The sequence below is a fragment of the Tamandua tetradactyla genome, chromosome 21 (assembly GCF_023851605.1).
Source record: "Tamandua tetradactyla isolate mTamTet1 chromosome 21, mTamTet1.pri, whole genome shotgun sequence".
Taxonomy (NCBI): Eukaryota; Metazoa; Chordata; class Mammalia; order Pilosa; family Myrmecophagidae; genus Tamandua; species Tamandua tetradactyla.
In genome coordinates this window covers 51,091,961-51,114,175 of record NC_135347.1, presented here as the reverse complement: position 1 = coordinate 51,114,175, position 22,215 = coordinate 51,091,961, and the positions used below count along the sequence as shown (strand labels likewise).

The window sequence follows — 22,215 nt, the reverse complement described above, 5'->3', positions numbered from 1 at the left end:
GCCACTGTTGACACTTTATTTCCTTGTATTGACATATATATGAAACAGATGATTTTATGCTATATATTTATGCTTTTATATCGTGCTATTCTGCTTACCATACCATTGACATTTTTTGTCATTAAAATTCCCTAGCTTTTTACTATTTATTCGTTGAGTAGGTTTTTTATTTGTGTGGTGTATAATTGAAAGGCATAAATATTTACAGTGAAAAAGCTTTCCTCCATTGACCCCCAGCTACTCTTTTTCCCCTCCCTGCAGGTAATCAAATTAATGTTATCAATTTCTTGTATATCCTTTCAGTGACATTTTTACTTCTATATATATATATTGACGCAGGCATCCACACACATATTTCTTTTTCCCACTTTTTAAAAGCAAGTCATAACATTTGTTCTGTTCTGATCTTGCATTTTTTTTTTTTTTGGTTGACACTTGGATATTATTCCATGTTAGTATAAAAAGAGTTTTTGCATTCCACATAATTTTCTAATTAATATGTGTACATTATTTAGCTGTCCGTTATTGCAGGGCATAAATAGTTAATCTTTAGCTATTTATAAAAATGCTACAGTGACTAACATGAATATATGTTATTTTGCACACATATGAACCTATTTGGGGATAAATTCCTAGAAGTGGAATTACTGCATCAAAGGATTTGTGTGTTTGTAGTTTTAATAGCTATTATCTTTTAAGTTGTCTTCCATTGATAGTGTTCCATTTTACATTCCACCAATAGCGGGTATTCGATTGCCCACACCCCACTGACACAGACAAAAACATTTAAAATAGTACAAAAATTCATCATTTATTAGATAGAAACATTCAGTGACCTTGGTACGGTATTTTATCTTAATTTTGTTTTTTTTATTAGCTTTCTAATATAAATGGTATAGGCCTGACATTTATTGAGCAGTTAAAATATGCCATGCCCCTCAATAAATATCATACAGCATAAAAATGAGTAGGTTAAAATATAAATATTTGCTGTTTTCCTTTATCAGTGACAGGTGCAAGTTTTGTGGTATTCAATGGAGCTCTAAAAACATCTTCAGGATTTCTTGCTAAATCCAGCATAGTTGAAGGTATGTATTTCATCTTTTAAGATTATTTTTTTAGAGTCGTTTTCCACTAAATTTTCAAAATGTATTTGGTATTTACAAAAGAATATTTATAACTTATAAAGGACAGTACCACAAACTTATGTGAAATCATCACCCAACCCAAGAACTAGAACTCAACCCAATATTTGGGTCCACATATGCCACTACCTCCTCTCCCCATGAATTAACTACTATCCTGAATTTTGTGGCTATCATTCTCTTGCCTAATTTTTTTTTTTACTTTATATATACCATATATTGTTTATTTGTGCTTACTTGGGATATTTTTAAAAAGTATTATTCTTCACACAGTTATTTGGAACACTATGTTTCTAACATTTATGCATCTTGTTGCCTGCAATGATAGCTTATTCATCTTCAAAGCTATTAAAAATTTTATTTTGTGAATATGTGACAATTTATCGATCCCTTGATTATGAATATCTCAGTTGTTTGTTTTTTTTTATTATAAACAGTGTTACTAGTAGCATTCTCATATGAGTATGTAGACTTTGGGCATATGTTCAAGAGTTTCTCTAGGGCGTATATGGAATTTCTGGGCTGATGGACAAGTAAATGTTCTACTTCATAAGATATTGCTAAATTGTTTTCTGAAGTAGTTGTACCAATTTACATTACAATAGAATGTATAAGATTTCCTGTTTATGACCATATTCTCCAAATGTGGTATTATCAGACTACTTAATTTTTGTCAATCTGGTAGGTTATCTCTGGGTATGGTCATAATTAGCATATTCCTAATTGCAATAAGTAGAGCATCTTATCACATATTTACAGGCTCTATGTGTTGTCTCTTCCTTGAATTGCCTTTCTTATTTTTTGCCCATTTTTCTATTTATATGTCTTTTTCTAACTGATTTGTAAACTATATGCCATATATTCTATATTTCATGTCTGTAGGTTTACATATTATTAGTTCATATCAGTAAGATCATACAATATTTGTACTTTTGTGTCTGACTTACTTAACATAATGTCCCCAAGATTCATCCATGTTGTTGCATGCTTCAGGACTTCATTCCTTCTTACTGCTGAATAATATTCTATTACATATGTATATACCATATGTTTGTTTACACTTTTTTTTGTTGTTGGTGTACTCTTGGGTTGTTTCCGTCTTTTGGCGATTGTGAATAATGCCACCGTAAACATCGGTGTGCAGATGTCTCTTTGCATTCCTGCTCTCAGATCTTCTGGGTATAATCTGAGTAACAGGATTGCTGGGTGTTAAATCAATTTTATACTTAGGTTCCTGAGGAACTGCCAAACCATCCTCTGTAGTGAGTGGCTGCACATTTTACGTTTCCACCAACAGTGAATAAGTTCCACATCCTCTCTAATACCTGTAGCTGCCAGTTTGTTTAATAGTGGCCATTCTGTGTTCTAGTTTCTGACTTTGTGAGTATTTATTTATAAAAAGTCAGGAATAGTTTTTATTTTTTGTACCTCTGTATTTAATATGCATTTTCTTTTGTTTATTTTCAAAATGTCCTCTTTATCTTTTGTTTCCACCAGTTTAACTGTGATGTATTTTATGTGTTCTTTTTTTAATGTATTTATCCTGCTTTGGCATTTATTGAGCTTCTTGGATATGTGTGTCAATATTTTTTTCATTAAATTTGGGGAATTTTCAACCATTATTTCTTCAAATATTTTTTCTGTCTCAATCTCTTCCTCCTATTGGAACACCTAATACATATCTGCTAGACCATTTAATATCATCTCACTCATCCTTGAGGCTTTGCTCATTTTTCTCCAGTCTTTTTCTCTATGATCTTCAGATTAGATAATTTTTATTGATCTTCATGTTCTCTGATTCTTATATGTAACATCATAGAGTATGTAACTTAATAATTAATAGTTAAGCCTATCCATTGAGGTTTTCATTTCGGTTAAATTGCACTTCTCTATACTGAAATTCTGTTTTGGTCCTTTTTCCAACTTCTCTTTCTCATTAAGATCTTTTTTTAATCAGATTTTTCATTTAGCCTATTATTGCTTTTCATTCTTTAAATGTATTTTCCTTTAGGTCATGAATATATTTATATTAGCTGTTTTAAAATTTTATTTAATTTAGCATCTTGCCCATCTCAGGGATGATTTCAGTTACCTTGGGGTTCATATTTTCCTGTTTCTGTCAGGTAAGATTTGTTGTATATTTGTTATTGTTGATATGCTTTAAGACTCAAGTTTCTATTAGCTTTTGCTTAAAAATGTTTTCTTTTGTTATAGCAAGCATGTTAATTGCTGATCCCCTTGAGCTTGTATAGGCTTGATTTTAGTCTTTTTTAAGATGGATTTGTGGAAAGCCTAAGATGTTTACCAACCCGCTCTAACTTGTCAGGACTCAATCCCCAAATTCTGTGTTGTCTGAATGTGTTATGACTGTCATTTTGGCTTTACGGAGCTTATCAATCAGGTATTCATATCTTTCTACTTTGATTGATTCAGATCACTAACAGCCCCCAATATGGCCTGACTTCTAGTATCTCTGTTCTCAACCTTGCAATAAGCTTGGTTGACCTCATCTAGTTCCACCTTGTTAGTGTGTCCCCGGCCGTATTTCAGAAGACTTAAAGGGAACCCACCTCCACGGTCTTCTGGTGACCCCTCTGTGAAGTTCCCTCCTCTTCAGTCTACTGTTCCCAGATTCCATACTTTTTCACACTCTTTACTTCTCATGTTCTCTACTCAGAAAGGATATTGTGGGCTTATGGGGTCACTGTGACAAAATTGCTCCCAGGCAGACAGCCTGGGTGATTGTGGACATACCTCTTCAGTTTCCTACTCGGGATCACAGTATTATGCTACCCGTTGTCCAGTACCTAAAAGCAATTTTCTCATACATTTTGTTGAGTTTCATGGTTGGTTGTCAGAAAGAGCTAATTTGGTACCTGTAATTTCATCATGCCTAGAAGTAGAATTCTCATCCTTGTCATTTTAACCTCTAAAAAAATGAATCCTTAGCTTTGTAAAATATTTCCCAATGGGAAACAGCTATTAAGATACTTTAACAAATGATTTAAAACACACTTTGCACAAAACATACTTTGATAGCAAATTTTATGGCTTAGACATGTGAATTGATACTTGGTTAAAAAAAAAAAAGATACATGAAACATAACTCTGATTTCTAGATGGCTTAATGGTACAAATAACACCAGAGACCATGGATGGCTTGCGGCTAGCTCTGAGAGAGCAAAGAGACTTTAAAATTACATGTGGGAAAGTTGATGCAGTTGACCTGAGAGAGTATGTGGACATCTGCTGGGTAGATTCTGAAGACAAAGGAAACAAAGGGTAGGAATTTTTTGTTACTAAAATGTATTTGATTTAGTGGGGCTGGAGGGGAGCAGAGTCTAAAACACATCCTGTTAATAAAATTAAATATTTTATGTATGGGCATAGAGTTATACCATTAATTTAAAAGCTTATACTCTAATTAATTAATGCAGTATTTTTTTCAAGTATGTACTGCACCAACCTCATATATGTTTTCTTGACCAAGATGCTGTAAATTATTCAGTGGCCAAAGGACCATTGTGTAGCAGTGTAGGCTAGATATCAAGGCTGAGAATGACAGAATACGTTTTCAGTCATATAGTGCCCATTTTTGGTGAGTAGAAGATTCCCTTTGAGTGATTATTTTATATTATATTGATTCACTGTAGATAAGAACCACTGAATTTAATAATGTGCACATTAGAAAGACGTCTTGCAGATTATTACTGCCACTCCTTCCTCTTTTCAATTACCCATTTTCTTTGTGTTTTGGAGACTAGCTATGAGGTCTGGAACAAAAAAAGGAAGAAGAGGGCTAATGCTGGAGGATTCCAAAACAGAGTTTTTGAATTCATGAGACAGCTTTTTTTTTGTTAGGAGACTATTTAAAGTCTTTTAACCTCCACAATTTTTCTCCTCATCCCATTTGTTAAACTAATAATTCATTTCATAGGGACTATTCTGCTACTAATATTCCTGTTGTATTATGTTTATTCTGTAGTGTTATCAGTCCAGTGGATGGCATGTCATTACAAGGATTTCCAAGTGAAAAAATAAAACTGGAAGCAGATTTTGAAACTGATGAGAAAATGTTAAAGTGTACTGAGGTAACTGAGAAAGAGGATTCCTTTCTTTTACATGCTGTGTTGGATATTTTTATTTTTTTTAACACTGAGATTTTGTGGAACCAAATATCTGAATATTTAAGTGCAACTTATTAGACTTTTTATATTATACATTGAAACAAATATCTCCACTCCACACTGCCATTTTTAAAAATAAGCATTGAAAAATTTAATGTAATCTATTTAAGAATATTTTTAAAGCATATTTTATATTACATGTTTTATATGAAAAATATTTGTACCTTGGTAAACATACAAGTAATTTGACCTTTCTTTCCTGTTTCTAATTCTGCTGTATAGGTATTTGCTAGATGCAGTGCAGTATTCACCATATAGAAACAAGTTTATCCAGTTTATCTTCAATTCTGTATTTCCCAGACAGATAAGACAAGCTAATAGCTCACACCAACTTCATGGGTTTGCAAATGGAATTACTCTATAAATATGGGTACAGTACTATTTTAGAATATTAAAAGTTGCATCTTACAATCACAGAATTTTAGCTAAAAGTCCAAAGCTGCAGGCAGTAAGAGATCATTATACCCAGTTTTTAAGGACTCTTCAGGGCATTTTTATAGATGACAAAACACGCCCAGAATCTATAACTGCTATGCAACAATTAGGTAAAACTTGAAGACATGTTCATTGAAGAAAGAATTTGTAGCAATAACAAGTTTATGGAATTCCCTTCGTTGCCAAATGTAAAGTCTGTTCCCCAACAAACTAGAAGAGAGGTGGGAAAGGGAAGTACTAGCAGAAACTGGGGTTAACCATAGAGAGGGGACCGACATACCACTCTCTGGATGGATAAGTGCCAACCTGCAAAGACTCAGAAGATGCCCCATACTGATACTGGAGAAAATTTCCAGTGTTAGTTGGAATGATTCTAATGCCATACTGCCTTTTATATATCAAACTTGAATGTCTATAGGATTATTTCAGGCTATTGTATATTGGTATTGCCTGCCAGTTAGCAGTTCAGTTTTGGCATCATTGTCATCTTTGTTTGTACATTTGATCATATTCTTTTCACTTTGTTTGTATTTACCAAAAAAAAAACCTAACATAAAAATTTGTTTCATATGTGAATACTTACTGTAAATTGTCAATAAGAATGATTGGGAGGGAGGTGCAAGGGTAGTTCAGTGGTAGAATTCTCACCTGCCATGCGGAAGATCTCTGTTTGATTCCGGGCCCAGGCACTTTCCAAAACAAAGAAACCAACAAAAACAAACAAAAAATTCAACAAACAGTGCTGCAATAATGGAATATTCACATGGAAAAAGAATGAAATTTGACCCCACCGTACAGCATACCAAAAAATAAGAAGATTGGGTTTTTTTTTTGGAAACAATATTAAAACCTTATTTTCGCCTGATTCTTCTTTAGACCAGTGACCAGGATGATAGGTGATAGGACATTATTCCTTTAATGTTAAGTTTATATAGATATCCTCATTGGTTGGTGATCTTATAGGATGGACTCCTTAATACCCTTCTCTAGACTGAGTTAACAAGGCTTTAAGTTTTCATTTCTTGTACAAATTTGGCTATAGATACAGAATGTTCTTGACTAGTGAATTTCATGGTGCTAAAAGTTAACAAGGCTGACTTGAAAGTAACAATTGTTGCACTTTTAGAGTTACTTTTAATCTTGATCATGACTAGTTTCCTAAATAAATACATTTCAGGTGTTCTACTTTCTGAAGGACCAGGATTTGTCTGTTTCTGCAACTCCTCATCAGTTTGCAAAAGAAATAGCCATGGCTTGTAGTGCTGCTCTGTGCCCTCACCTGAAAACTCTAAAAAATAATGGGATGAATAAAATTGGACTCAGAGTATCCATTGACACTGATATGGTGAGGCATATGTTTGTGGTGAATTTTTTAAATTAATGTTTTATATATTATCTGAGTTTTTTATTTAATGTTTTATTTCGTGTTGAAAGAAAGGAACTAAAATTTTTCAAGTATCAAATGTGTGCTACACACTTCACCTACATTTTCTCCTTTAGTCTATACAACAGGGATCAGCAATCATCTGTAGAGAGGGTCAGGTGTTTAATAATTTAGGTCTTGTGGGCTGGTTTCTGCCACAGTCTCTCAACTCTGCCATTGTAGTGCTGAAGTTAACTTAGGCAGTATGTAAACAAATGAGTATTGTGGGGAACTTTGTTTATAAAAACAGGTGGCAAGCCAAATTTAGCCTGTAGGCCATTGTTTGCTGACCTTTACTTACACCAGTCCTGCCTGATAGGTAAGTTTAATTATTCTCTAGATTCTTTGTTTCCATGTTTTAAAATTCGAAAAGTCTTCAGGAGTGTATACATAACAGGACCACATCATTGAACATTTCCAAAGTTCCACATTCACACTCCAGACTAAAATGTAAATGGGTCCCACTATAGTTGTGTAAGGCAACAGCCTGAATAGACCTCCCTTCTACCTCTTCCCCTAAACCCTTAGCACACCTCCATACTCTCACTCACTCCTTTCTCCCTACCTACACAATTAATGTTACTAATTTCTTATATATTCTTTTGTGATTTTATGCATGTCCAAGCAAATAAGTACGTGTCCTTTTTGTGCCCACCCACCTTTTACAATTTTTACCTTCTTTCACATCAAATGTCTCAGAGATATTCCATATTAGTACACATTCTTACACTATACTACAGTCTGTTAAGTGTGCAATAGCATTATATCTTTAAAAAAGAAATGTGCATACCTCAATTTAAAAATACTTCATTGCTAAAAAGCACTAACCATCATCCGAGCCTTCAGTGAGTCAAAATCTTTTTGCTGTTGGAGGGTCTTGCCTGGATGCGGATGGCTGCTGACTGATCAGGGTGGTAATTGCTGAAGGTTGGGGTAGCTATGGAAATTTCTTAAAATAAGACAATGAAGTTTGCCGTTATGATTGACTCTTCCTTTCATAAAAGATTTCTCTGTAGCATGCAGTGCTGTTTGGGGGCATTTTACCCATAATAGAACTTATTTCGAAATTGGAGTCAGTCCTCTCAGACCTTGTCATTGCTTTATTAACTAAGTTTATGTAATATCCTAAATCCTCTACTGTCATTTCAACGATGTGTACAGCATCTTTACCTGGAGTAGATTCTATCTCAAGAAACCACTTCCTTGCGTACAGCATCTTCACCTGGAGTAGATTCTGTCTCAAGAAACCACTTCCTTGCTCAACCATGAGAAACAGCTCCTTGTCCATTAAAATTTATCAAAGGATGCCACTTCTAATTTTAGGTCATTGCTCTTTCTACTAAATCTATAGTTACTTCTTCCATTGAAGACTTGAACCCCTCAGAGTCATCCATGAGGGTAGGAATCAACTTATTCCAAACTACTGTTCACATTACTATTTTGACCTCCTCCCATGAATTATGAATGTTTTTAATGGCATCTAGAATGGTAAATCCTTTCCAGAAGGTTTTCGATTTACTTTGCCCAGATCCATCAGAGGAATCTATGGCAGCTATAGCTTAAAAAAATTTTATTTGTCAAATAATAAGAGTTCAAAATTGAAACGACTCCTTGATCCATGGGCTGCAGAATGAATGCTGTTGTAGCAAACTTGAAAACAATATTAATTTCATTCATCTCCATCAGAGCTCTTGGATGACCAGGCACGTTATCACTGAGTGCTGCTATTTTGAAAAGAATATTTATTTCTGAGGAATACATCTCAAAAGTGGGCATCAAATATTCAGTAAACCATTTTGTAAACAGATATGCTGTCATCTAGGCTTTATTCCATTTATAGAGTACAGACAGAGATTAGCCTAATTTTAAGAGCACTAGGATTTTTAGAATGATAACTGAGCCATGGTTTCAACTTAAAGTCACCAGCTGCATTAGCCCCTTACAAGAGAATCAGCCTGTCCTTTGAAGCTTTGAAACCAGGCATTGACTTCTTTCTAGCTATGAAAGTTGTAGATGGTATCACTTTCCAATATAAGGCTATTTCATCTAAATCGAAATCTGCTGTTTAGTGTAGCCACTTTCATCAATTGGCTTAGTTAGATCTTCTGGATAACTTGCTGCAGCTTCTACATCAGCACTTACAGCTTTATCTTGCACTTTTATGTTATGGAAATGGCCTCTTTCTTTAAGCCTCATGAACCAATCTCTGCTGCTTCAAACTTCTTTAACAGCTTCCTCACCTCTCTCAGCCTCCATAGAAATAGAGTTAGGGCCTTGCTCTGGAGTGAGCTTTGGCTTAAGGAATGAAGAATGTTGTGGCTGGTTTGTTCTTCTATTGAGACCACAAAAAGCTGTTTCACTTACCATTTGTGTGTTCACTGAAGTAGCACTGTAAAATTTGTTCAAGAACTTTTCCTTTGCATTCACAACTAGGCTAACTGGTGCAAGAGGCCTAGCTTTTGACCTGTCTTGCCTTTTGACATGCCTTCCGCACTAAGCCAAATCAGTTCTAGCTTTTGTTTAAAGTGAGAGATGAACGCTTCTTCCTTTCACTTGAACACTTAGAGGCCATTGTAGGGTTATTAATTGGCCTAATTTCAATACTACTGTTTCTCGGGGAATAGGGAGGGCCAAGGATAGGGAGAGAGATGAGGGAATGATCAGTTTAGTGGAACAGTTCAAGCATACAAATTTATCATTTAAGTTTGCTGTCTTAAATGGGCATAGTTCATGACACCCCAAAACAATGACAGTAGTAGCATATAAAGATCACTGATCACAGATTACCATAACAGATATAATAATAATGAAAAGGTTTGAAATATTGTGAGAATTCCCAAAATGTGACAGAAATTTCCACATGCTTTTGGAAAAATGGCACCAGTAGATTTACTCGATGCAGGGTTGCCACAAACCTTTAATTTGTAAAAAAAAAAAACCACAGTATCTACAAAGCACAATAAAGCAGAGCATGATAAAATGAGGTATACCTGTATATTCATAAGAAAAATTCCTAAAAATAGAATTGCCAGGTTCAAGTATATATTCAATAGCTATTACTAAATGCCCTGAATAGAGGATATATTATGTTTTCCACCACCAATTTGTGAGGGAGTTCTTTCCCCACATTCTTATCAGAGCACTGTGAAATCATGTTTTTTAACTTTGGCAATTTGACAGGTGAAAATGATGGATTATTTTAAGGTGCATTTCTCTTATAATGGGTGATGATGATCATCTTACATGTAAGAGCCGTTTATTTTTCTGTGAACTTTCAGATAATATCTGATAGATATATTCATTTTGTTCCTGTTTTCAACATTCAATATAGTACATTTTCAAAGTAGGTTCATCATTAAGATGGTTAATCTAAACATGAGCAAGTTTCATATATAAGGTTTGCATTTCTCCATCTAGAATGTGTTACACACACGTTCCAATAGGAAAGAGGAAGTTGTTTTCAAGTCACTTTTTTAAAAATTTCTTTTATTGTGAAATATAACATATATACAAAAAAAACCCCAATAAATATTAAAGTACATTTTAATAGTAGTTATAGAATGGATTTTGACGTTTGGTATGGGTTACAGTTCCACAGTTTTTATTCTAACTGCTCCAAGACACTGGAGACTGGAAGAAATATGAATGTAATGGTTCAGCAGTCACACTCATTTGTTAAATTCTATCTTCTCTGTTATACTCCTCCTCCTCTTTTTCTTTTTGCTTTTTTTTGTGAAAAGTAACATACAAAAAAGCAATTAATTTCAAAGTACATTGTAACAATCTGTTGTAGAACAGATTTCAGAGTTTAGTATGAGTTACAATTCCACAATTTTAGGCTTTTACTTAGTAGCTGTTCTATGGTACTGGAGACTAAAAGATTATCAATGTAATGATTCAGCTATCATACTCATTTGTTAAACCCTACCTTCTCTGTATAACTTCACCTTTGATCTTTCTCCCAGTCTTTAGAGGTATTTGGGATATGCCCATTTTAACTTTGTCATGTTGGAAGGGGCTGTCAGTAATACAGGGTAGTGAGATGGAACTAGCTGATGTTCTGGAGAGGCTAGACCCTCTAGGTTTCAGGACTTATCTGATGCAGGGAACCATCTGGAGGTTGTAGGTTTCTGGAAAGTTACCCTAGTGTACTGAATTTTTGTAGAATCTTATATACTGCCTTAGGTATTCTTTAGGTTTGAGAGGAATGGTTTTGGTTGGGGTATGCCAAGTTATGGTAGATAGCAGTGTCTAACTGAAGCTTGCTTAAGAGTGACCTCCAGAGTAGCCTCTCAACTCTTTTTGAACTCTCTCAGCCACTGATACCTTATTTGTTGCACTTCTTTTCCCCCTTTTGGTCAGGGTGGCATTGTTGATCCCATGGTGCCAGGGCCAGGCTCATCCCTGGGAGTCATCTCCCATGCCACCAGGGAGACTTTCACCCCTGGAAGTCATGTCCCACATAGTGGGGAGGGCAATGGTTTCAATTGCAGAGTTGGGCTTAGAGAGAGCAGGGCCACATCTTAGCAACAAAAGAGGTCTCCAGATGTGATTCTTAGGCATACTGATAGGTAGGCTAAGCTTCTCAGCTACATACATGAGCTTCATGAAAGTAAGCCTCAAGGGGGTGCAAGGGTAGTTCACTGGTAGAATTCTCACCTGCTGTGTGGGAGACCTGGGTTCAATTCCCAGCCCATGTACTTCCCAAAAAACAAACAAACCAACCAACAAAAATGTTCAACAAATGGTGCCACAATAACGGGATGCTCACATGGTGAAAGAATGAAATGTGACCCCACCATACAGCATACAAAAAAAAGTAAGCATCAAGATCAAGGGCTTGACTTATTGATTTGGGTGTCCCTAATATTTGACACAGTATCTGGGGTTTCTCCAGAGGTAAAATTTCATAGTTATATATTTTTCTCCCATCCCTCAGGGGACTTTGCGAATACTTTTTGAGTATCTGCTTAATATACTCTGGGATGTATCCAGGCAATACGTAAAGCTATTCAGAATTGAAGGCCCTCATTCTTATTCTGGGCTCCCTGGCTTTGAATTGTTTAACTGATCTATCCAGACAGGTTGAGTTAGATATGTGCTATAGAACATTTGTTTTCTGGACAAAATAAACCTTTCTTTCTTTGGTCTCAAAGAGTAGGTGAAGTTCAAAACTACAGACAATGTCTTTCTTACCCCTGTATTCTGAATTACCTTCATCCCGACCTGGTCAGCTTTGTTCTTATCTCTATATACCAGGTTATCCATATATAAAACAGCCTTTCAAAATCCAGAAATAACAATTACCACTCCGGAATAAATGTGACTGCTAAAAGAGCTTACAGTCGAGGTCCCAGTTTTCTTGTAAGTATTTTCTAAATGAGATCATATAATATTTGCTCTTTTGTTTCTGGCTTATTTAGCCTCACCAAATGTCCCACAGGTTCATTTGCATTACTGTATGCCTCACAACTTCATTCCTTTTTTTAGCAGCACAATGTTCTATCATATGTATACACCATCATTCACCAATCTAATTCTCAGTCAGTGCATCTGTCAGCCACATCCATCTACTGGCCTCATATTTATCATCTTAAAATCAACAGTGCATCAACACTCTCGATTTTAGATAAAATCATTGTTCCCAATGATTGTTCCCATTAAACACACCCTTACCAAATAGAAAATCCAAACCTCCCCCTAACTCTTGTACCTTTCCCATTTATGTACCCCTGGTATTGCTGTGGTACTGTTGATGTTTTCCTGTTAAACACAGCACATAGCATGCAATAGCAGTTTGCCCCCTATAAACAGAAATTGTACACTCTTGGTATAAGATTCATACCTTTGCAGTAGTTCATGCAACAACTTATTTATATTTGTAGCATTATCAGTGGGACACAAGAGTCCTTACAACCCCTTTAAATCATATTCACCTTCAATATGATAATATTACTTATAGACCCACTAGTGAACTGCCTTCACTTCTATCTACTTCCTTACATTTGAGCTCAACTTTATTAGCAAACTATTCACCCATCTCAAGCTTCTGTGTCTCTAGGTCCCCTATATTCTGTATTATAAGCCTCTGATTTTACCTTTACCATGGTCATAAAAGTAGAATCATACAGTATCTGTCCTTTCGTGTCTGGTGTATTTCACTCAGCATTATGTCCTCAAGGCTCACTCATCTTGTCATGTGCTTCAGGCCATCATTTCATCTTACTGCTGCTGTATAATATTCCATTGTATGTCTATATGCATTTTGTTAATGTACTCCTCTGTTGATGAGCATTTGGATCTTTTCCATCTTTGGCGATTGTGATAATGCTGCTATGAATATTGATGTGCAAATATCTGTTTCTGTCATTGCTTTCAGCTCTTCTGGATATATACCAAGTAATGGATCATAGAGCAAATCAATATTTAGTTTTCCGAGGAACCACCAAACTCTTCCATAGCAGCTGTACCATTATACAATACCACATAAGTGTCCCAGTTTCTCCACATCTTGTCCAACATTTTTAGTTTCCTGTTTACTTAATAGTAGCCATTCTTATAGGTGTGAGGTAGTATCTTATTGTAGTCGTGATCTGCATTTTCCTTATGGCTAATGAAAATGAGCATCTCTTCACGTGCTTTTGAGCCATCTGTTTTTGCTCTTCAGAAAAATGCCTATTTAGCCCATTTTATAGTTGCCTTGTTTGTTCTTTTGTTGTTGAGATATATGATTTCTTTATGTGTACAGGATATCAAACTTTGACCCAATGTGTGATTTCCAAATATTTTTCCCAACAAATTGGATGTAAGAAGAGGGTCCTCTTTCATTCTTCTAGCTATTGATCCAGTTCTCCCATGCCCATTGATTGAAAAGACTATGTTGTCCCAGTTCAGTGGATTTGGGGGCCTTGTCAAAGATCAGTTTACCATAGATTTGGTGGTCTATGTCTGTGTTGTTGATTCTATTCCATTGACCAATACTTCTGTCTTTATGTCAGTACCATGCTGTTTTGACCACTGTGGCTTTATAATAAATTTTAAAATCGGGCTCCCACTTCATTCTTCCTTTTTAGGCTGCTTTTAACTACTCGGGGTCTCTTTCCCTTCCATATGAATTTGGTAACTAGCTTTTATAAGTCCTCAAAGTAGGTTATTGGAATTTCGGTTGGTACTGCATTGAACCTATAGATCAGTTTGGGTAGAATGGTATCTTAACTACATTTAACCTTCCCATTAATGAGGATGGAATGTCTTGATACCTATTTAGATCATCTTTGATTTCCTTTAGCAATGTTATATAATTCTCTGTGTTCAAGTCCTTTACATCCCTCGTTAAGTTCATTCCTAGATACTTGGTTCTTTTAGTTACTCTTTTGAATGGTATTTTTTCCTTAATTGGCTCCTCAGTTAGATTATTGCTTGTGTATAGACATATTAGTGACTTCACACATTAATTTTATATCCTGCCACCTTGCTGAGTATATTAGCCCAAGTAACTTTGTTGTAGATTTCTCAGGATTTTCCAAGTATAGTATCATGTCATCTGCAAATAATGAAAATTTTACTTCTTCTTTTCCAATTTGGATGCATTTTGTTTCTTTTTCCTGCCTGATTATTCTAGCTGGAACTTCTAGTACAGTGTTGAATAATAGTTGACAGAAGGCATCTTTGACTTGTTCCCAGTCTTAGGGGGAAAGCTTTCAGTCGCTCACCATTGAGTATGATGCAGGCTACGGGCTTTCCATATATGCCCTTCATCATACTGAGGAAGTTACCTTTGATTCCTACCTTCTGAAGTGTTTTTATCAGAAAAGGATGTCAAATTTTGTCAAACGCTTTTTCAACATTAATTGAGATGTTTTTTTCCTTTTGAATTGATTTTTCCCTTTTGAATTGTTAATGTACTATACTACATTAATTGATTTTCTTGTGTTGAACTATGCTTGCGTTCGTGGTATAAACCCCTCTTGGTTGTGGTGTATAATTCTTTTAATGTGCTATTGCATGCAATTTGCTGATATTTTGTTGAGAATTTTTGCATCTATGTTCATTAGGGAGATTGTTCTGTAGTATTCCTTTCTTCTAGCATCTTTACCTCTTTTATATTAAATTGATGTTAATTTTGTAAAATGAATTAGGCAATATTCCTTTTTGCTCAGTTTTTTGGAAAAGTTTGAGCAGGATTGGTGTTATGGAATGTTTCATAAAATTACCCCGTGAAGCCATCTGGCCCTGGCCTTTTCTTTGTGGGAAGATTTTTGATGATTGATTATTTCTCTTTACTTGTGATTGGTTTGTTGAAATCTTCTGTTTCTTCTTGAGTCATTGTAGCTTGTTTGTGTGTTTTCAGGAATTTGTCGATTTCATCTAAGCTGTCTAGTTTTTGGCATATAGTTGTTCATAATATCCTCATGATTTTTTTTTTTAATTCTTCAGGGTTTGTGGTAATGATGCCCCCTCTTATTTATGATTTTGTATATCTGCATCCTCTTTTTTCTTTGGCTGCCTTGCTAGTAGCTCATCTATTTTATTGATTTTCTCAAAGAATCAACTTTTGGTTTTATTGATTCTTTCTATTGTTCTTTTGTTCTCCCATTCATTTAATGGTGCTTTAATCTTTGTTGTTTCTCTTCCTCTATTTGCTTTGGAGTTAGTTTGCTGTTCTTTCTCAAGTTCCTCCAAATGAGCAATTATGTCCTCAATTTTTGCACACTCTTCTTTTTTTAATATACGCATTTAGGGCAATCAGTTTCCCTCTCAGTACAGCTTTTGGCCATATCCTATAAGTCTAATATGTAGTATTCTTGTTTCCATTCACCTCCAGATAGCTACTGATTTCTACAGCAATTTCTTCTTTGACCTACTCATTGTTTAAGGATATGTTATTTAATCTCCATATATTTGTGAAAATTCTTGTTGTTTGGTGGTTATTAATTTCCAGCTTCATTCTATTGTGATCAGAGAAAGTGCTTTGAATAATTTCAGTGTTTTTAAATTTATAAAGATCTGTTTTGTGCCCCAGCACATACTCTATCCTGGAGAACATTCCAGGTATATTAAAGAAGAATGTGTATCCTGGTGTATTAAAGAAGAATAGTGAAATGACCTATTTATATGTCTGTTAGGTCTAATTCATTTATCAAATTGTTTAAGTTCTCTATTTCCCTATTTATCCTCTGATTGTTTTGTCTATAGAGGAGAGTGGTATATTCAATTCACCTACTATTATTATTGAAGTGTCTTTTTTTTCCCTTCAGTTTTGCCAATGTCTGTCTCATGTACTTTGGAGCTCCTTGATTGGGAACATAGACATTTATGATTGTTATTTCTTGGTTAATTTTCCCTTTTACTACTATATAATGTCTCTTAGGATATCTTTATATTTAAAGTCTATTTTTTCTGATATTAGTATAGCTGTTCCTGCTTTCTTTTGGTTATAGCTTGATAGAACATCTTTTTCCATCATTTCAGTTTAAATCTGTTTGTATCCGTGTGTCTTAGATGAGTCTCTTGTAAGCAGCGTAAAGCTGGATTATATTTCTTAATCCATTCTGCCAGTCTGTATATTTTAATTGATAAATTTAGTCATTAATATTCAAAGTTATTACTGAAAAGGCATTTCTTAAATCTACCATCTTATCCTTTGGATTTTATTTGTCAGATCTATATACTGTTTTCCCTGTTTCTTTTTTTTATCCTTTAAGTTACCCTTACTGGTACTCTTCAATTCTGTGCCTTCCTCCAGACCTCCCTCTCCAGTCTTTTTTTACAGCCGACAGAACTCCCTTTAGTATTTTTTGTGGGGCTGTCTGTTGTTGACATGTTCTCTCAGCCTTTGTTTGTCTGTGAAAATTTTAATCTAACCCTCAGTTTTGAAGGACAGCTGGAAGTCTTTCTTTCAGGATCTTGAATATATCATACCACTGTCTTCCCACCTCCGTAGTGCTCGTTGAGTAGTCTGAACTCAGTCTTACATGGTTTCCCTTGTATGTAGTAGATTGTTTTTCTCTTGTCACTTTCAGGATTTTCTGCTTCTCTTTAACATTTGACAGACTCAAGTCACTTTTAAAAGTCACTTTTCCAAGAACCTTCTTATAATTGTTATTAGAGTAAGCACTGTGAATGTTTCCATTTTGAGTCAATTGTATTAAAATTTAATTTTCACCCAGCTCAGTATTAAACCCAACAACAAATTTGAAGTTTTTTTTAACTTTTTATTTTGAAGTAATTTCAAACATGCAGGATAGTCACAAAAATAATATAAACCTAACGCAGAGAATTCTAACCCACTCCCACTCCCCCATATAATCAGACTCACCTTTTGCACTTTGCCATATTATTCTGTCTTCAATCTGTCTGTATGCAGGTTGCATACACTGTACTGAATTCCATATACATTTCCCACAAATAAGGATATTCACTCATGTAGCAACTTTAAGTGCAGTTATCAAGTTGAAGCAATTTAACATTGATATAAAGCTTACAATCGTTGTTCCAGTTTTTCCTCATGTCCCAGTAATCCCAGTAATGTTCTTTTGAAACTTTTCTCCTCCATTCTTAGGTTCCATCCAGTATCACATATTGCATTTGATTGTAATCATCTCTTTTGTTTCTCTTTCTTTCTCTCTTTTTTAAATTGTGGAAACATATATACAACATTAATTTTCCAATCCCAACCCTTCCCAAGTGTTCTAGTTTCCTAGCTGCTGGAATGCAATATACAGAACGGCTTTAAAAGGGGGGATTTAATAAGTTGCTAGTTTACGGTTCTATGGCTGTGAAATTGCCATATCAAAACAAGTCTATATAAATGTCCAATCTAAGGCATCCAAGGAAAGATACCTTGGTTTAGGAAGTCCAGTAACGTTCAGGATGTCTCTCTTGGCTGGACAGTTATATGGGGAAGTCTGCTAGCTTTCTCTTCCAGCTTCTTGTTTCATGAAGCTCCCCAGGAGGCATTTTCCTTATTCTTCTCCCAAAGTCACTGGCTGGTAGACTCTCTGCTTCGTGGTTCCGCAGTGTTCTGAGGCTTTCTTCAAAATATTTCCTCTTTTATAGGATTCCAGTAAACTAATCAAGACCCATGGTGGAGACACGTCTCCATCTAATCAAGTTTAATACCCACAACTGATTGAGTCACATCTCTGTGATGATAACCTAACAAGTTCCAACCTATAGTACAAATAAGAATTAGAAGAAACCGTTGTTCCCACATGATTGATTAGGATTAAAACATGACCTTTCTAGGGTACGTAATTCCTTTCAAACCAGCACACCAAGCATAACATTTAGTAGGATTAAGCACATTCACAATGTTGCAGTACCCTGATCACCATCCGTTACTAGAACTTTACTTTCACTCAAACAGAAACCCTAAATTCACTTTTCATTAACTTTCCATTGCCCTTGCCCCCACTCTTGGTAACCTGTATTCTACTTTCTGTCTCTGAGTTTGCATTTTCTCCTGTATTTTCTTTGTGGTCACCATGGGACATATTTAACATCCTAAATATGTAACAATCTCATTTGCTCTGATACCAACTTAATTTGAAGTGTTATAAGCAGATTATTTTTTAATTCTATGGAATTTTAAGTCGTTAGTAATTATTCAAAGCTTCAGCCCTCTAGTGGAGAAGAAACCTAAAATACGAAGTTGTGTGTTTTTTTATTTTTATGTTATCTGTGGGAAGTACAATTATAATTTACATAGTAGATGGATTAAAAAACTATGGTAGAATGTATAACATTCTATAAATAAAACAAGTATTTTATTAACATGCTTACATAAATGGTATTTTTGAATATTTTAATTATTTTATATTCATCTGCTGAGCTAACCAAGATTACTCATCTTCTAGAGTTGCCTTACCAAGATTTTTTTTTTTCAGGTTGAATTTCAGGCAGGATCTGAAGGCCAACTTCTTCCTCAGCATTATCTGAACGCTCTCGATAGTGCTCTGATCCCTGTGATCCATGGTGGAACCTCCAACTCTACTAGTTTACCATTAGAAATAGAATTAGTGTTTTTCATTATAGAAAATCTTTTTTAGTGAAAGGATATATTATAAACTGGTTTCTTAGAACTAACTCCAACACTAAAGCTAAAATGCCACAAATATTAAAAGTAAATATGTTCAGTGTTTGAAACATGTAAGCTTTGCTTTTTAGGCAGAAATGATCTTTTTAAATCATTAGCACAATATTTAAAACTCTAAAAATTTAAGGGATTCACAGTTTTTGAAGCTTTACAATTAATACAAGTACTAAAAAGACAAAGATTTCTTCTGTCTTTAAGAAATTTGTAGCATTTACTGTTTCATTTAAATGCTAAACCAAAGTATCTGCACCTAGGTTTACCTCTTTATGCCAATAACGGTTTAATGAAGGCTCTTTTCAGATGTAACCTTATGAGGGAAATATCTGTTTTGTGTATATGCCAATTAGATTGCTGGTTTCTAAGTCTGTTAGAAATGTATTTCAATGGCACAGACCAGTTTCCAGATCTTAGACTTATATGATACATTTTTTAATAAAGCAGATAATTTATTTGTATAATTGGAGTGGAGACCGACCTCCATGATTAGAGAACTCTAATTGGATTGAACTCAAAATTTTGCCTTTTTTTCTCAAATTATTTTATATACATATATGCATACATATGATTTTTCCTGATTAAATGGGTATTCGTAAAATAATTGTGGGTACTTCAGGACCTTGTGCTTCTATATTTATGTAGATTGTTTTATAGAGAGAACATATGATTCAGTATGTGTTTTATAAATCTTTAATAATTTATAAATAGGTAATATTTTTGTATTGCAGTACATTATTTCCCTCTTTTCTTTACAGAGTATACTGCTGAATTTACCATTTCTAATAGTAATTGACGACAGGCCAGATGACCCTTGAAGTAGTCATTGTGTAGCAATAAATGAAGCCCAAGCAAGGTTTCTTTTACTTCTACTTTAATCCTTAAAAATTTCTTGGCATCACTGCATATTTTCATTGCCATAAGTCTATTAAATATAAATTATAATGAACTAATTACTTTTGCATACTTTAAATTCTTTATATGGTATTTATTTTTAATACAGGATATTAATGTCAGTTCAGCTATATATTTGAAGTACACATGATATCTGTGCCTAAATTAGAGGTCCTTTGAACTTTGGTCAAGTGTCAGAAACTGTTACAGAACTTTCCTCTTTTACTTCAAATGGGAAAAAAAAGGAAAGGGCATATTTTAGTTAGTCCCATCATTTAATTTATATAAAATCTACTAATTTCTTTATGCTTTTTTACTCTTACATGAAATATATGTATGTTTTTGTATCAAAAACACTCCTTGTATATCTCAAGAAAAAGAAACTGTTCTAACTAGCCCTGTTTTGAGAAAAATATTCACAAAGGTAGCGCACCTTGAAAACCAAGTCAAAATTATAACTCAGGATCTGAAAGCTCAGGCTAGAAGAGACCGAGAACCTAAATCAGTTTAGGCATATGATTCCTACTGAATCACATCCATAGTACTAGCCAAAGACAATGCGGAAGAGAATATCAACCTTTGCAAGTCACTACTTCATAAGCAATGCAGAATGTTGCAGATATTAAATAAAATGGCAACATGTAATAACTTCTGAAGTCTATTTAAATGGTACAAGATAAAAACAATTGCATATGAAACTCAATTTGTGTTTTATTTATGTAGTGTGTTTTTATTTTGAGGTATAAGTAATTGTGCAATCTGTGAATATACATTTTACCTTAAAATAACTAAATGGTGGAAGGCTCATCCCATGATCAAATAGCTTTGGGTTAGTTTTCCTAAAATATCTATATTCAATAATAATTGGAACTATGTGCCTGACATTTGGAGGCACATTTTGAAGTGTTCTTTATAGATGTACAATATAGTCATTCATCAAAATGGTCATGTTTTTCACATTGGTGCTTAAATTGAAGAAATAGAATGGTTCTTTGTACTCAGTGTGCAGTGATATATTTTTGATCTTACCCTTTTACTACTACTCTCTCTGAAATTTGAAATACAAAGTAAAATGTAGTCTATTTGATTTATGCATCATTCCAACAAATATTGTGTGTATTTGTGTACTTGCTGTGTGCAAAGCACTTTATTAAGACTCCTTTGGTTGAAAAATGAATAAAATAGATCCTTTCCCTCTTGGAGGTAAATAGGTGAAATAGATAACTATTATATAGTAGAGGTAATCGCTGTAATAAAGATATGAATCTTGACTAGATGGTTGGAAAACAACCTAAGAGGATAGCCCTACCGGTGATGAGTAGGCACGTTCCAGCCTGTTAGATAGTAAGTGTGAAACTTGTTTAAAACTTTTTTTAAAGCCGGAGTTGAAAAGAAGGTAATATGTAGAAAAACTAAATCTCTTTTTTTTTAAGGCAATCTACCTTAACCCAGTCTTTGGTTTTGTATGAATATCTCACATTATAATTTTAATCATAAAGTAGTAGCCTGACGGTGGTGTCTAAACAGCTCAAGTTTTATAGTATAGATTTGGGTATTGTTTTATGAATAAAGACCAGAATTTTTCTTTTTTTAATAACAAGCATAGCTTTGATAATGTGATTAAAATTTTAAAAGAAAATATCTAAGCCAGAAATCTCCAACACAGACTGGGTTTTCATTTTTTTTCCCTTTGTGACTTTTAAAAAATGTTTCTTATATGTACATGGTTAAAAGATGAAGACAAATATTTTAAAAACTATCAAATAAGCTTTGCTCCCACCTTGTCTGCATGTATCTTGTTCTTCCCACTCCTTGACCTTGACAAGCAGTCCTTTTATTAGCCTCTTGAGCGTCTTCCTAAAGTTTGGCTGCAGTAGCAGCAAATAGAAGTGGATATTCTTATTTCTTCCCTCAAATAGAAGTATATATTCTTGGGCAGGCCACGGTGGCTCAGCAGGTAAGAATACTTGCCTGCCATGCCCGAGGACCCGGGTTCGATTCCCGGTGCCTGCCCATGTTAAAAAAAAAAAAAAAAAAGAA

At 34.5% G+C, this 22,215-nt stretch overlaps 1 protein-coding gene across 7 annotated transcripts in view; it reads left to right on the top strand.

The window, feature by feature from the left end:
- Nucleotides 1-22,215, top strand: part of ZFYVE16 (zinc finger FYVE-type containing 16) — a 121,367-nt gene extending 99,152 nt beyond the window's left edge. For all 7 annotated transcript variants that reach the window (XM_077139309.1, XM_077139306.1, XM_077139303.1 and 4 more), the window contains 5 exons: nt 1,008-1,088; nt 4,265-4,427; nt 5,131-5,236; nt 6,945-7,112; nt 19,079-22,215. In XM_077139309.1, the coding sequence (XP_076995424.1) occupies nt 1,008-1,088; nt 4,265-4,427; nt 5,131-5,236; nt 6,945-7,112; nt 19,079-19,240 (680 nt within the window). In that variant the 3' untranslated portion in view covers nt 19,241-22,215. The remainder of the gene's footprint in view (nt 1-1,007; nt 1,089-4,264; nt 4,428-5,130; nt 5,237-6,944; nt 7,113-19,078) is intronic.